Source organism: Stigmatopora nigra, chromosome 1 (genome assembly GCF_051989575.1).
Source record: "Stigmatopora nigra isolate UIUO_SnigA chromosome 1, RoL_Snig_1.1, whole genome shotgun sequence".
Classification (NCBI taxonomy): domain Eukaryota; kingdom Metazoa; phylum Chordata; class Actinopteri; order Syngnathiformes; family Syngnathidae; genus Stigmatopora; species Stigmatopora nigra.
The window spans coordinates 18,372,175-18,387,953 of record NC_135508.1 but is presented as its reverse complement, the minus strand read 5'-3'; the positions used below and the strand labels follow the sequence as shown (position 1 = coordinate 18,387,953).

The following is a 15,779-nucleotide window of genomic DNA, read 5'->3' as shown; positions in this document are numbered from 1 at the left end:
GTAAGAAAAGAACTGCAGAAGATTCGATCGATGATCATGAAGCAAAACGGGGGAAGCAAGGAAAAATACGCACATTTCAAAAGACTTTTGGCTGCAAAGAGAGGAGGATCTACGAGCTGAAAGACTAGTACAATGATAAATAAACCCTAACCCTAAACCATATAATAAATAAATTAAATCTGAATGTTTATATATCGTTGTTTATGTTTTATTTGCATCCGTAGTATGTTGGGACTCGTGACAAGTTTCCTGGGACGCACAGTTTTCAGACAAGCGAATCCCTGGGACTCGCAGTGTGCCAATTGTAAAATTATCACTGCTGTCGGAATCAATCCAAACCTCAAAAACTATTTTACGGCCATAAAACCTCTACTGCAGCTACAGCTGGGTGCAATTTGTTCAGTTCCACTTCTTAATTAGAAGTCCCTCAGCAGGTATTTTAGCCCTGCTCTTTTGAACCATTCAAGCACTTCTAAGCTCTCTTTCCAACTTTTTTTTTTGTCCTGGTGTCCTGGACCACATAGCAATGGTTTCCCTTTTGAGGGCAGTCACAAGAATGCCTCATATTAGAAACTCAAATGAAATTACAGATTTTTAAATGACTAAAAGCAAATTAAAGGGCGACTAGTAATCTACATGTGCACAATATATATAAATATATATATATATATACATACATATACATACATATACATACATATACATACATATACATACATATACATACATATACATACATATACATACATATACACATATACATACATATACATACATATACATACATACACATACATACACACACATACACACACATACACACACACACATACATACATATACATACACATACATACACATACATACATATACATACACATACATACATATACATACATACATATATACATACATATACATACATATACATACATACATATATACATACATATACATACATACATATACACATATATATATACATATACACATATTTATATATATATATATATATATATATACATACATATACACACATATATATATATATATACATATACACATATATATATATATATATATATATATATATATATATATATATATATATATATATATATATATATATATATATATATGTGTATATGTATATATATATACATATATATATATATATATATATATATATATATATATATATATACACACATACATATATATATATATATATATATATATATATATATATATATATATATATATATATATATATATATATATATATATATATATATATATATATATATATATATATATATATATATATATATATATATATATATATATATATATATATATATATATATATATATATATGTGTATATGTATATATATATATATATATATATATATATATATACACACATACATATATATATATATATATATATATATATATATATATATATATATATATATATATATATATATATATATATATATATGTGTGTAGTATATATACCTGACGCATTGCACCATTGGTTAGTCCTTGTGAATGAAAAGAAAACAGAAACTTTTTCTCTGCATACCTTAGTAAATTGGCAAAGTTGTGAGTTTTCTGCCCCTTGCATGAGTTTTTCCTTGTAAAGTGAGAGCCTCTTAAAATAGTCCCGGCTGGCTGAGCAGTACTCTCCGCGTAAGGAATGGAATCTCCAGCAGTCTCGACAGCTCATATTAACCAGGAGCATTTGGAACCTGCTGAGCACATTTGATTAAAGACAACCAGGACAAAAAGTTTAAATTGAAAAATTGAAGTGAAAACAGTCAAAATTATTGTAAATAATTCAGTTTTTATTTATAGAAAGCAAAATCAGTCAAAAAAAAGAGGAAATTCAGCTTACCGTTTGCCTAAACAACATCCATAATATTACTGAGGGGAATATAAACACATCACGGGTATTAATACGAATGCTTTTGCATCTACTTTTCAGCTGGCATATTGGTTCCACAAGGTCGAAGAAACCAATTTTTATACGGGAACAACAAATAAAGTAAAGGAAATGAAAATATACAAGACGGCCGGGGCATAAAATCGGACAAGTATCAAAGTTATTAAAATCTGTGGATGTAACAAGTGCGTGGCACTTTTTTTCTTTGCGCATGTCTTTGTGATTCTAACAATAATAGAACAAATAAACATAAAATCTGGCTGTGACTGTCATGAGTATTAAAAACAACAAGGGAAAAAAACGTCATAAAACAGTGACAGGCTTTAACACGATACCTAAAAACAAGCTATGAGATTAAAAAAAATAAACAAAATGAAGGAATGGGAGTTTTGGGGAGCTTTCCCTGTGATGGAAAGTTTTTTTCTACTCGTTGGGATTCGGATTGGCGTCAGGATGCTGGCAGAGGTCAAAGGTTAGCACTTTGCTGATCACACAGTCTCCTTGCTGTGGGGGAAAAGAAAGCACCGGTCACAAAAATGGTCTTTCCCCTTTGGAATGGGTTTAAAAAAAATCAACTAATTGATGTTTAAAATAAAGTCATGTTAAGTCTTTCACTACAGTTTACGGAAAAATAAACCGAAGCTGGAACCTGGCTGTCAATGGGTCAACTGTGTGGTATTTTTTTAGTGATAGAAATAATACTAAATAATAATAAGAAGCTACACACCTCTGGATAAACCCCAATGAGCGAGTCTGCTTTAGTGTAAAACTCCTCCTTCAGGGAGATGACGATGGCTTGGAAATTCTCCACCGACTGGTCTTTAATATAATTGGCCACCTTGGAAAAGAACGAAGGGGAGGATTAGTTTATATATGCAATGACAGCGGCGGGATTACATAACTTGAGGACAGACCTTGCCGATGTTTGTGTTGTCTAGCGCGGCGTCAATCTCGTCGAGCACAAAGAAAGGCGCGGGTTTATAGCTGAGGCGAGGAGGGAGTAGTTAGCCATGTGCATCGGTACGGGCTCCCGGGTTTGACTTACCTGTGAATGGCAAAGAGCAGCGCCAGGGCCGCCACAGTCTTCTCTCCTCCCGACAGGTTGTCCATGGGTCGGAATCTTTTTCCGGGAGCTACGCAGTTATAGTTGATGCCGTCCAAGTACGGCTCTTCTGGATTTTCTGGACCGAGGAAAGCCTGCCAAGGAGCAAGACATTGTGCATTATTCATGCGCATGAGGAAATTTGTCGAAAGGGACAAACAAGATTTGATTAAGTGTATCCCAGCGGGAAAAAGCCTTGCTTAACGAATTGAAATAGAATAGATATAAGCCAGCATTTCCTGAAAAAAATACCACCTATATAGAGACAGTTAGCAATTTGAATCATCAATGTAACAGTCATCTTACTGGTGGATTAAACTAGAAGAAACATAATAAACATGGAAGGCAGTGCTAGAGGAGTACTATACTAAAGTTTCGTATGGAAGTCCAGTACAGAAACCATCTAGGGATATAGCAATCTTGATTTCTTTTTTTTTACTTCCGATACCCATTCAGCACGGTTACTAAAACGGCAGAATGTTTACTTTGTGATGCTGTCACTTGCTGATGCCTGCTAATACATAGTCCAATTTACCTGTGCACTGCTGTTACGCGAGAGAGCCTTATAGATTTCGTCGATGTTGGTAGCCACAGACTCAAAGCAGGTGTGGAAGCGATCAAAGCGTTCTTTCTTGATCTGCTCAAAGGCCTGTTTGGCCTTCTTGGCCCTCTTGCGAGCAGCTTCGAACTCTGAGGGAACAGAGAGGGGACGGGCTTTTTCACGCAGCCGCCCTCTTCTTGTCGTGAATAGCCCGCCAGCGGCTTACCGTCACTGGTCTCTTGGAATTTATCCCTGACGCTCTCCAGCTTCTCCATGGCCTTCATGTTGGGGGCGCTGATCCTCTGTAGGATGCTTTGCTGCTCGTTTAGACGCTGCTGAAGTGTGTTGGTCTCTCCCTTGATCTCATCCTCTGACAAGGTGTCCTGCAAGAAAGGGGGCGGGATTTAATTTTTTTTTTTTTGCCCTAGGCTCAGATCATCACAAGGGCAGGGCCTCACCTTGAGATCTTCAGACAGGTTGCTGTAGTCGATTTCAATGAGGGCCTCTTTAGCCAGAACGGTGCTGGACGTTCTCTGGCTGCTGGACTCGTCGTTCTGGGAACTCCCCTAAAGAGAACCATGCGAGTGAGCATTCGGTTTTGAATTTATTCCAAAAGATGCTCTTGCACACCTCGCCCTGACTGATATCGTCCATGGTTCCCGAGCGAAGAGGCAACCGGATGTCTTGCATTTTGCAGGCCTGCAGCAGGTTGTGACGGTCACTGCGCTTCTGCTCCAGTTTGGTCTCGATAGCCGTCACTTCCTTCTGCAGCTGTGTTAACTCCCTGGAATGCAACCGCAACTTATAGTAGGCCACGGTTGAAAGGTTCTCTGAGGTCAGACTGAGCAGCTCACTTGTTAGCGCCGCCCAATCGCTTGCGGATTTCCTCCATCTCGTGGTTCTTGTCGTTGACCTCAGATTTTTTGGTGAGATGTTGGTTCTTCAGATCTTGCAGTTGAGCCATTGTCTCATCAATGATTTTCATGTGTCTGTGTTCCTCCTAATTAAAAAACAAGAATAGTATATTAAAGTCTGTGAGCACAATTTTTTTTGCGTAGTATCAGGAGATTGAAGCAATATTTGCAAAAGAGTTATAAAATTATGCCATGACCGGACGTTTGATAGACGGACGTTTGGTCGACGGACGTTTGGTCGACGGACGTTTGGTCGACGGACAAATGATAAGGTCAAAAACATGACATTACTTATTTTTGCATCAACCGGAGATTGTTGGGAGTCCACAGACATCCACTTCTGGTGACATTGGTCCAGAGTGAAAAATTTGATTTTGGAATAATTTGGGGGGTTTATGTGATTCCTGCTGATAAAACCTTGATGAGAATGAATATTGTTAATATAGGCGACAGTTATAAATTAAGATTTTCAGATGCTGGTGTCCCTTGAGATTTTCACACTGCAAAAAGTGTGCCGCAGCTCAAAAAAGAAACACTGTTCTAAGGGGTTAACGAAATGAACTGGTGCGGGTTCTGGGATTTTTAACATATATACAAGGACCGCAATTGATTGTGACTGGTCTCGATGTTTCCGAACGGCGCTTTAAAGGAGGAATGCAAGCAAGAAAGGTAAAAGAGGAAAATGATTTGATTCTCACGTCCATACCTTCTTAAGTCGTTCAATTTCCGCCTCATCTTTCTTCACAGTCTGCTCCCACATCATCACCTTTTCCTGGTCCTCCTTGAGCTGGTTTTTCTCATAATCCACCTGGATCCCCAGACGAGTCTTCTGGGTCTCAAACTCAAGACTGCAAAAAAAAAAAATAATAATCACATGATTAATTATCATTTCATTACACCTGTTTTTAGAAAAAAGATAACCGAGTTTCAGATTTTTCCCTCTTGTGAATGAATATGAGGGATAACTAATGCTTGTAGGGCAGTCCAGTGAACTTCACAACAAGCATCACTTTGGCAGAGAGTGGGAACATTTACAACAAATCGGGCAGTTTGCATCTCAGGGCAGCATTTTAGGAACTCACCGCTTCTTGGCAATCTCATTCTGCCTCTTCACCTTCTCCTCTTCAAACTCTCTGATGTTCCTTACTCCAATCTCCTTGCAGAACTCTATAAACACCTCATCTTCCACCTGTACACCAGGAAACAAGACGTTAAACACGTTGCGGCCAGCCCATCCCAATCAAAATTAGGTTAACGAGATGCCACACCTTTTTAGCTCTTTTTTTTTTTTTTTACTTACCAGGTTCATGCGGTCCCTGAGGTCAGTAATTTCCCGCTCACGCGACTGTATGATCCTCTTGATGTCGTTGATGCGAGGGCCAAAGTTTGCCAATTCGCTCTCCAACTTTGACTTCTCCTGTAAAGGCAACAAAATGTATCGTAAGCTTGAAAAGCAGGCGAGAACGAGAAAGAGGAAGCCAGACCTGCATGTTGAGAGAGAGGTGGCGAGTTTTGGTCTGCTCAAGGTCACTCTGGGAATACTTCAGTCTCATCTGAAGGCCGTGCGCCTGCGACTGAACCTGACGCAGCTCTGCTTCTTTCCTCTTGGCCTTCATTTGCTCCTGAAAAACGAACATGGTGTAGAGGACAGGTATTAGTGGGATAAGCATCAGTTTGTCCTGTGTGTTGAACATTCACAATAACTATTGTTCAATTTCTAAGTTGTGTCAAAAATGGCTTTACTGCTGTTATTCAGAAAATGTGTGTTGTTGTTGTTTAAATAGTCCTATTCCTTTAGAAAGTACCTGCTAAAATTGGCTAAATGACATTGAAATTGATGTCATTAATAGTCATTTCAATTGGTATTTTGGAGTATTCACTCTATTTCTCCGCTTGCCTTGTCTATTTTCATTAACAGTGGAAAAATAAAATCACCTGGAGTAGACATACATGCCAAAAGCATTGTTGCCCCACAGGGAAATCACTTGTTGTAAAACAGCTATGACATTGACTATAAGTAATCTCCACTCAGCATTTAACAGGCTCTTATCAAGCCAAATTTCATTATTATCGACAGTGTTTCCTGTATGTTTTGTGCGATACATGCTTGAGGAAAAATAAATATCCAAACTTTTGAAAAAAAAAAAAAATGTGTTAGTGCCACAAATGACCTTGAGCTCTTCAGTAAGTTTTTCCTTTTTCTCTTTGAGCTTGTCCACCGCTTTCTCGTCCCAACGTCTAGCTTTGGCCTTCAGGTCGCTTGCTCCTCCTGAGATGACACCCGATTTTTGGAAAAGAGTTCCATCCAGGGCGACGGTCTGGAAAGAAATGAGAGTTGTCAAGAAATACACTGAAGATGTGTATATACAATAAAGTAGTATTTTTCAACCATCTTTTGCATTTCATACCCTTATAATATGCAGGTGTAACTAATATGGAGGGTATGATGTTACTATTGTAGGAAAAAGATAAAATCTGTTAGGGTCCCCAAATTTATTCACCTGGCTGCTATTGTCTAGTTATCTATTGCACACAGATCGATTCAATTCAATCATATTTAACTGACATTGTTGATCCCTACAACTGGCGATTAATGAAGATAAATCTTGAAAACGATTAGGCGTGTCCAGACTACATTAAAATGTAGAAAGTACCTTGTGCCTATATGGGCCTCCAAAAGCAATCCTCCTGGCGTCCTCCACATTATCGCAGACCAACGCATTTCCGCATGCGTACTGCAGAGCTTTCTTGATGTGAGGCGGCTCGTAGCGGATCACGTCGATGACCAGCTTGGCTCCTCGCAGCTCTCGAAGTTTTTCATCAGTTGGTTTCACCTGTCACCGTGCAAGAACGCACACAATTGACATGGCGTAAGAAATGGCCTAGCACAGTGTTTCTCAAATTTAGAGCAAATATTGCCTTCAAGAATACGGGGATCTCCATCAGAGTCAACATAATTTGTCATTGACTGCTGCCGAGCCTCCCGATAAAACGGATGGGACATCCAGTGCCCTCAATAGGCTGGAAAAATAAGCATTCTTTGCCAGTTCAACTGTATTACACCTAAAAGTTGTTTTTACCTATTTGAGGGAAACAATTCTTAAACACTACAAATGATTTGTTTTTGTAGTCTAAGTTGAATACAAGTGAACTTTCCCACATTTTTGAAATGATGATTTCATTTTATTGAATGCAATCGTGAAGGTGTGTCATTCACCTCCAAGTAATCCAGAGGCAAGAAGGTCTCAGGCTCTCCTCTCTGCTCCTTGATATATTGGATGCAATCTCTGCCTGTCTTCTCAGAATCAACAATGATGGCATCCATGTTCTTTCCCAAGACTTTTGTCACAGCAATCTGATATTTCTTCTGTGTGGGCTGGCACAGGTCAATCAAACGGCCATACTACAGAAAGAGTAACAAGAGTGTGTGTTTAATACCCTCCATGTCTGAGCAGCTGGGACGATCTTAAGAAAAATAAATAATATCGGTCATCCGATCCCATTTGGTTCAACGCGACGGACTCGATGCCTCACCACAGAGCCTGGGTAGAGACGTTTGATGCTCTCCATGATCTCGGCCTTGCGTTGCTGTCGACTGTTCTCCTGCCTGTCGATCCTGGCGTCTCCGAGCTGCTCCATGACCTTGACAGAAAAACACATTTGGAACATGCAGTCATTTAGCGTGTGTTTCTATATTAGCGCTAGGTGATCTAGCTTTAAATTTTGAAATAAAAAGTATTAAAAATGTGTACCGTATTTTCCGGACTATAAGCTATCTTTTTCAATAGTTAGACTTAAGACTCAAGTGTGACTAACATGTTTTTTTTTCTCTCTGACTAACAAAAGTCTGTTATGTTGTTTTTTCACGCTATATTTCACTGAAAAATTGCTATGTTAACAGAGGCATATTTACCCCATTTCTGATCAAATTAAATTGGCTGGGTGTTTACAGTGCTTGCACAACACCGACAATGGTAAAAAAAAATAATAATAATAACAGGTCCCAAGCATAATAGCAATTATTTATTATTATATTATCATTATTATTACTACTTGTATTATCATTGTTGGTGTTCTTATTATTACTACTTTGATCATTGTTGGTATTATTTTTATTATAATTACGACTTATATTACCAGTGTTGGTATTATTATTATAATTATCACTACTTTTATTATCATTGTTGGTATTTTTTGTTAGTATTATTTTTATTATAACAATTTTTCTCATTTCAAGTAGGAGGGTAAGATTGCACTACGGCATCTACCTGATTCAACTCCATGTTAATCTCATCAATCCTTCTCTTGGCCATTTCAACTTCCTCAGTCAGTTCCTCTTCCATGCGTTTTTGCTCATCCAGAGATTGCCTACATAATCACCATGCAAACCGGGGTAAAAGAACGATGAGCCACTCAGAAAAAGAAACTGCATTTTACAATGTAATGCAGCAGACCTGCTAGTGGTGATGTAATCCTCTAACTTCTCAATGCGCTTCTGATTCTCCTCAATCTCACGAATCTTCTGTTTGATTTTGGCCTGCAGGAGACAAAAATATTTAGTTTTTGTTTTTTTTGGTTTAAAGAAAGAAATTATATGGCCAATGTCTTGGTTACCTCTGTCTCCACTTTCTTCCTCTCCTCCAAGTCAAGGCGGTCCTGATCAGCTTTTTGGTCCCGGTTAAACTTCTCCAGCTCCTGAGCCAGTGTGGCGGCACGTTTACTGGCCTCTTCCTTTAGGCGATGGTACTGCTTGACCTGCAAATGAAGCGTGAAGAATTATTCCAAGTCCTTCATGTTAAAAGATCCGTCCAATTGAGAATGGTACCCTGCACTCAATCTTTCATATGCGCTCTCTGACTCAATGGTAATATGAACGGCACCTGGTTCTCCTCCAGGGTCAGGTCTTGGCCCTGACTCTGGGCCTCCTCTTCCATACGCTCCTCAAAATCTTGCTTGGCCAGCTCCACCGCTTTCATCTCCTTATCGAGCTCGTCCATGTCCGCTTTGCGCTTCTTGTACATCTTCTGAGCATTCTGCAAGGATTTCCGGGCCGCCTCCAGTTTCTTGATCTTGTGTGAGGTGTTCTCTTTGGCCTTGATATATTGGGGCCGTTTCTGGTTCAGCTCAGAGTCCTTTTCTCTGCGGACAAAAGTGGGCAATGGGCAACATGATGAAATGGATATTGAAAGCTGGGCTGCCACAAACTATTATTTTGATAGTCGGCCAATTCACAGTGTGACTTCTGGTCGGTGAAACTAAAAAGTAGAATTTATAATGAAGACAAACACATTGGCTTGCATGGACCACAAATCTAGACGCAGATTTCCCTCATAACTTACTTGATCTCTTTCTCAATTGTCTGCTGCTCCCGCATCAGTCTCCCGAGCTCCTTCTTCTTGTCTTTTAGCTCTTCCTCCACGTGGTCCATTCTCTTCCGGTCCTTGTCGATCTCCTTGTTGCGCTGGCCAAGCTCTTTGTTCAGCTTCTCGATCTCCGCCTCGTTGTGGTAGAGCTTAAAGAGCTGCAATTGGACGCTGGCCCTCGCCACTTCATCCTTCAGTCGTTGGTAGCGCTCAGCCTGGTGGAAAAATTGCCACATGAATTGGCAGATGAATTTCATAAACCCCTCATTTAACTTTCAAGTTGATTGGAGTGTTTCTATTGTTTTATTAGAATGGTCACCTCCTCTTTCTCCTGTTTGGCTTCTTTTCGCTCAGCAGCAATGTTCTTCTTACGATGGTAATTGAACTGGGTGTCCTCCTCTGCTTTCACCATCTCCTTCTTCCTCCGGTCATACTCCTGGGCCAACTCTCCTGAGCGAGAGATCTCCTCAAAAAGAGCTGTACGCTCCTTGGGGTTTTTCATTGCAATTGACTCGACAGCACCCTGTAGAAAAAAAAGAAGAAAAAAAACACAATGAAGTGGAAAACTAGGCTTAACCCTGCTGGGCAAACCACATTTATTTTCCTGGTTTTGCGATGGGTTCCCAAACAAACCCAATCAAATCATGCCCAGAAAGCCGGCAAGCAACGCCATATCGCTAGTTTGACCAAATAGGCACCATGATCTTGCACAAGCAAAGTTGTCAAAGTAAGAGTCATATTTTATAACATGACATATTTAAAATCGCAACATTACAAGAGAAATGTTGAAATAATACTAGGTCGAAGCTGTTTATGTTTATTATTACGTTATAGATGCATAAAGTATTTGTTTTCTTCTCAAACAACCCATATATAGTTTTCTGTCTCACCTGGAAAACTAAAAAGTTTCGAGCCTTGATTAAAATGCCAAGTTTTTCCAGTTGCTCGCTATAATCCGGCAGTCCCACGACTTTGTTGTTGATGCGGTATTCTGAAGAAGAACCTAACACACACAAAAACAAAATTCACATGAGCGATTCAGAAATATTCAAGTTCAAGTAGTAACTAAGTGCAACCAGTCATCAGTCATTGAACATGTCACACAACTGTAGTTGGGTATCTCAGGGTAACTCCCAATACAATTGCAATAGGTGCTCAATTATTAACGATATTCAATGATACAAATGATAAACAAGCTATATGTACGGAAAAAAATGTTTACTTGTCGCAGCGTAGTGGACAATGTATCCAAAATGTGTGTTCCTTAAAGTCTATGAGAATATTTCGCTGCAGCATACAGCCACACTATACAATTGTAACATTGTCAACAAATGTGTCATTCTCAGCTCATTGGCCACCATTGACAAAGACATACTCATAATTCAGTTAAACTGTGGGATTAGTTTTGTATGCTCGTGTTTGAGTGCCATTGACAGCACAAGACGTTCATTTCCTTTCGACTGCGAAGGACAAATTCAATCACCTCCTTTCAGTTTCATTTACCAAATATTACGAATTGTACCTAAATCTTACCCCAGACTGTGAATCAAGATACGAACTGTTTTTCGACAGATTTACACCCAAATCGCAATATATCATGTCGATATTGTCACACCCTTCCACACAACACTACGTACTCCTCCATAACTTTCAAAGGCTGTTCCTACCAATGATCATCCTAGTGAAGGATCGTTCCTCTCCATCATCCTCCTGGTAGACCATACTGACAAAAGCTCTGTTGGCGGCCGGCTTCCCAACGGGCGCACCATGGATCAGATCCTTCAAAGTCTTCACACGCAAGTTGCTGGTCTTCTCCGCCAACACAAAGCTGATGGCATCCATAAGATTTGACTTTCCTGCACAAAGATTTTGATTTTTAACTAGACACACAAAATGAAGGTGGCACATTGTTGTATTGTTACATTTACAATATAGTTGATAAACACACACAATGCACTCAATGCAACATTGTACGATCTTTAAATAAATAAAAGGGATTACTTTTGTTATCTTCATCAATCTGTTCAAAATAAACTCAAAACTCATCTAATCAGACTTCAGACCACGCTTTCATTTAAGAATACGCACTAATTTTTTGTATTATTTTGAACACGCACCAGTTTATGGTGCAATGAATCTTGACTATTAATGAATTGGTTACATTTTGTGCAGCCACTTTTAATGAGCAAACATACCAGATCCATTGGGGCCGATGATGGCTGTGAATTTATGGAAGGGTCCAATAATCTGCCGTCCTTTATATGACTTGAAGTTCTCGATCTCGATGAGTTTTAGGTAACCCATTGTTGTTGTAAATCACCCGCAAAATGTGCCGCCCACGTTAAAAAAAAAGAAGGATGCGAAATGCTAGTGCTAGGAAATGCTAACAAGCGGTGTCTATCGGACGAGGTTCCAAATTAAAAACATGCGCGCAACTTCAGAAAATTCTCTGCTCAGTTTGACTCCTGATGACACGAGCATTACATCGCGATATGCATTTGATCTTTTAGTCATTGCAATGCAGTAATACGACTAACTACTCGGTCACGACGGCGCGGTGACAACAATGCGCCATTTTACAATATGACAGGAAGAGCTTTGAGCGCGAGAGCTGTAACTTCGCAGTTTCTCGCGACAACACGAATATGACGAGTTGAAAGTTTGGGAATTTTAATTAATTAATAATAATCATAAATCTCTCCATAGTCTGTCACATTTTCATATAGTAGAACCTATAAAGATTTAAACATATGTTGTAATTTGAAGACTGTATAGGCGTAACCATGGTAACCGAGGGCCACTAACAGTGGAATTGTTGAATCGTTTTGAATACAAAGGTCTTAATATAATGGTAAATTCCTGATTGGCATAATCTTAAGAAATTAAAGTGGTGGACGATGGCAGATAAAATGACTACAACCCCATTTGGTAAGTAGTGAAGGATTTCTACTTTTACATGTAAATTACCACGAATATGCACGTAAGAGAGATCAGGGTTGTTTGTCCCATGGGTTTGTTGTCACACTTCTACAATTTATCCATTGCGGTGTTTTGAAATTTCAGGATTGAAATTCGTTGCCTAAAAAAATATATATATATTTTTACTGTAAAGTCACATATAACTATGAGATAATGCCAATTACTTCTTGAGAGCGCAATTTCAAAATGTTCAAGATGTTCAGATGCAGCAAAAGTTGTGCCCTGCAAATATGTCAGACATTTATTTCGCCAAATTACAATGCTGTATCTTCTCCTTACAGACTTCAAAGAGAAGATGTACAAAGTTAAATTTCCTCTTGACCACTCCAATGAGACTTGTGTGGAGCGCAGACAGGCGGCTGAGGCTGCACGCAAGGCTCGCGTTTTCAATGTCAGGCAGCGGCTGATGGGCCTTGACCTGGATGCGCTCAACCAACAGACCCAAGAGAAAAAGCACCGTGAAGAAATGGAACGAGAAAGAGACAAAGCTTATGGTAAAAAAAATGCATAATGATGGCCACGATGGTGTAGCGGCGAGAAAAAGGACCACTACTTCTATTTATTTACAGATGAGCTCCGACTTAAGCATGATGAAGTGCTAGTCCAAAAAGACAAAGAGGGAAAAAAAATGCGTGAAGCTCTGCACAATGGCCTGACTCAGTACTGGCGCATCCAGCAGCGGGCGGAGGACTCACGCGATGCCGATCTCAAGTGCGGTCTGGGGGTGGCATTCGAGAGCAACGATTTTCAGCTGGGACCTTCCAGCATGCAGATCTTTCAGGTTGACATAAAAAAAGACAAATGTAAAATCTCAAAACTGTCTGACTTCATTCGTGTGACTTAGGGCGAAGATGTTGGAGCGGCACAGCGAAAGAGAGAACAAATGAAAGAAACAGAAAGGGATCTGTTGGCCCAAATGGTTCAACATGAGAGAAGGTGCATGGAGGAGAAGCACAGAGGTGATTATTCTATTCTTCTGAGCATAATGATGGAAAACAAGCATCATTGTTTCCTGCGCCTTTGTTGCTAAGTAGCATTCATACATGGAAGGGAAGGGAGTACAATGTACGATAGGGTGAATGCATGCGGGACAAAAGACACAGGTGTTGATTTGAAACACGTTCATATCCTAGAGATGTTGGCAGAGAAAGAGCTGTTGCAGCAAGACCTCCGATGGAAAGAGCGACAGCAAGCTGAAGAGGAAAGCAGAAAAGCTAGCCGGGTAGCTCAGGACTGGTACAATCAAGCTCTGGTACAAAACATTAAAACACACACACAAACACACAGAAGTTTTCTTATTGAAGTTGATGGCGGGTAACGTGGTTAATAAGACACATTTCTTCTGCCTTTCAAAAATGGGCCAAAAAATCCTTTAAAATAGCTGGCACTCGAGGGGCTGTCTTCAGAACTTTGATTGAGTTTTAGGAACATTGAGGCTTGACACTGTTTGGCTCTCCGCAGGCTACAGAGCAGACTGAAACACAGAAAGAAGCACACCAGGAAGAGGAGAGGGAGAATCTTGCCGAGAAATGGCACAATTTGACATCGGCCATGATAACAGAAGGTTGGGATGCGGCAGTCCAGCAGCTGAAGGACGGGAAACCCACTGCGTCTGATGCTTGGAGAGGCATGAGCCCAGAGCAACTCAGTGCCATCTACAAAGAACGGGAGGCGCAATGCGTTGAGAGACGGGTACTCAGCGTGTCTATTTAAACGCCACAGAGATGGAATGTCAAATACGATTGCAGATTGAAAAGATTTGAAGCAAAACTAGTGTTTGATTCATAATTGAGCACTGCCTCAAGACCTTGCTCTCATTGCCAATCTCTGTTACCCTGCAAAGAGATGGCGTGATGCCTGGAAGAACCAGGAAGCGGCTTGGAATTTCCAGGTGCTCAAGGCGTCCGGAGAAGCCCGGCAGGAGGAAAGAAGAACCTCAGATCTCAGGAGAGAAAAGCGGATCCAAGCAGACCAATTCAACACAGAGCTGGCCAAAGAGCAGCAAGCACAGTAAGCAACAAATAGACATTTGAGAATCTTAATGTGTGTGTCATTTCCATGTTTTTTCTTGCTTTCAGTCAGCAGTACTTGAACAAGGAGTTGTACACCAATAAACCCACTCAGGATTATTTCCGCCAATTTAACACCACCTCTCGCTGATGACGGTAAAAGGACTCAAGAAACATTTTCCCCAGCCTCCACGTGACATATCAATAGGCTAATAAATAAAGCACAAAACCGATTATTCCACATACTTTATTGTCCGGTCAGATACCTAGTTATGTTGGTGAATTGATAATGCAATTACATGTACATTGTCCCCATGGAGAATTGTATGTGGGGTACCCAATCCCGAGTTGTGTTGTTCATGTACCACAATGAGGCACATTTACAAACCGGCAGTTAAATAAACTCATTGATTTCCATCACCCACGCAGTCGTTACCAGTTCCAAAAATGCTTGTGACCACTTCTGCAAACAAATGTTTTATTGTTATTTTGTAAATAATAAAACAGAAGGGAGGGGGTGCACAAGAAGAGCCCTCCCAGTTGACACCAAAAAAAGCAGGAGTGGTTGTACGCCAAGCCTTGTTCAAAGCTAACATTTGCCGGGATAGAGACAAACACCAATTTCCAGCAGCAAATAAAAATTGGCCTTTTTGTGTGGCATATTTGTCCTGATAACCATCCAACAACTATTTGTCCTGAGAGTGTGGGCACTTGTATAACCTCCAGATCAAGGAGATGCGCTATAGGAGCCCCGGGCAATCAACCATCCCGTGTTGTTCACGGCCGGTGGGGTCATGTTACACTCGTCTAGTTTTATCACTAGTGAGGCACCAACTGGTGGTACTTACTACTTTTATAATCAGGCAGGGGGGGGGGGGGGGGGGGATATCACTGCAGTGCATTGTCATTTGCCATCAAACTA

The 15,779-nt window shown here is 40.1% G+C and overlaps 2 protein-coding genes across 2 annotated transcripts; one reads left to right on the top strand and one right to left on the bottom strand.

The window, feature by feature from the left end:
* Window positions 1-1,830: 1,830 nt before the first annotated feature.
* smc1a (structural maintenance of chromosomes 1A) lies at window positions 1,831-12,472 on the bottom strand. Its single transcript, XM_077716483.1, has 26 exons — window positions 12,065-12,472; window positions 11,537-11,725; window positions 10,760-10,872; window positions 10,189-10,392; window positions 9,846-10,084; window positions 9,387-9,645; window positions 9,121-9,261; window positions 8,961-9,043; window positions 8,775-8,874; window positions 8,041-8,148; window positions 7,724-7,909; window positions 7,161-7,340; window positions 6,678-6,824; window positions 5,991-6,128; window positions 5,807-5,923; window positions 5,589-5,695; window positions 5,213-5,354; window positions 4,447-4,592; window positions 4,223-4,376; window positions 4,051-4,158; window positions 3,819-3,975; window positions 3,587-3,741; window positions 2,995-3,146; window positions 2,864-2,933; window positions 2,677-2,787; window positions 1,831-2,453 (listed from the first exon to the last, which is right to left on the bottom strand). Exons 1-26 carry the CDS (start codon window positions 12,171-12,173, stop codon window positions 2,373-2,375), a joined length of 3,696 nt encoding a protein of 1,231 aa, XP_077572609.1. The 5' UTR covers window positions 12,174-12,472; the 3' UTR covers window positions 1,831-2,372.
* Window positions 12,473-12,567: 95 nt separating this feature from the next.
* Window positions 12,568-15,713, top strand: ribc1 (RIB43A domain with coiled-coils 1). Its single transcript, XM_077716498.1, has 8 exons — window positions 12,568-12,797; window positions 13,130-13,342; window positions 13,418-13,629; window positions 13,693-13,807; window positions 13,982-14,100; window positions 14,310-14,540; window positions 14,692-14,858; window positions 14,927-15,713. The coding sequence occupies exons 1-8, from the start codon at window positions 12,767-12,769 to the stop codon at window positions 15,006-15,008; spliced, it is 1,170 nt and encodes a 389-aa protein (XP_077572624.1). The 5' UTR covers window positions 12,568-12,766; the 3' UTR covers window positions 15,009-15,713.
* Window positions 15,714-15,779: the final 66 nt, after the last annotated feature.

Coding starts and splice junctions, on each gene's coding strand:
- smc1a (XM_077716483.1), bottom strand. CDS start 12,173: ATGGGTTACCTAAAACTCATCGAGATCGAGAACTTCAAGTCATATAAA. Junction 8,149..8,774: donor TTAACATGGAGTTGAATCAG/GTAGATGCCGTA, acceptor TTTTCTGTCAAG/GTCATGGAGCAGCTCGGAGA. Junction 5,924..5,990: donor ACCTCTCTCTCAACATGCAG/GTCTGGCTTCCT, acceptor TTGCCTTTACAG/GAGAAGTCAAAGTTGGAGAG.
- ribc1 (XM_077716498.1), top strand. CDS start 12,767: ATGGCAGATAAAATGACTACAACCCCATTTG. Junction 13,343..13,417: donor AGAAAGAGACAAAGCTTATG/GTAAAAAAAATG, acceptor ATTTATTTACAG/ATGAGCTCCGACTTAAGCAT. Junction 14,859..14,926: donor GCCAAAGAGCAGCAAGCACA/GTAAGCAACAAA, acceptor TCTTGCTTTCAG/TCAGCAGTACTTGAACAAGG.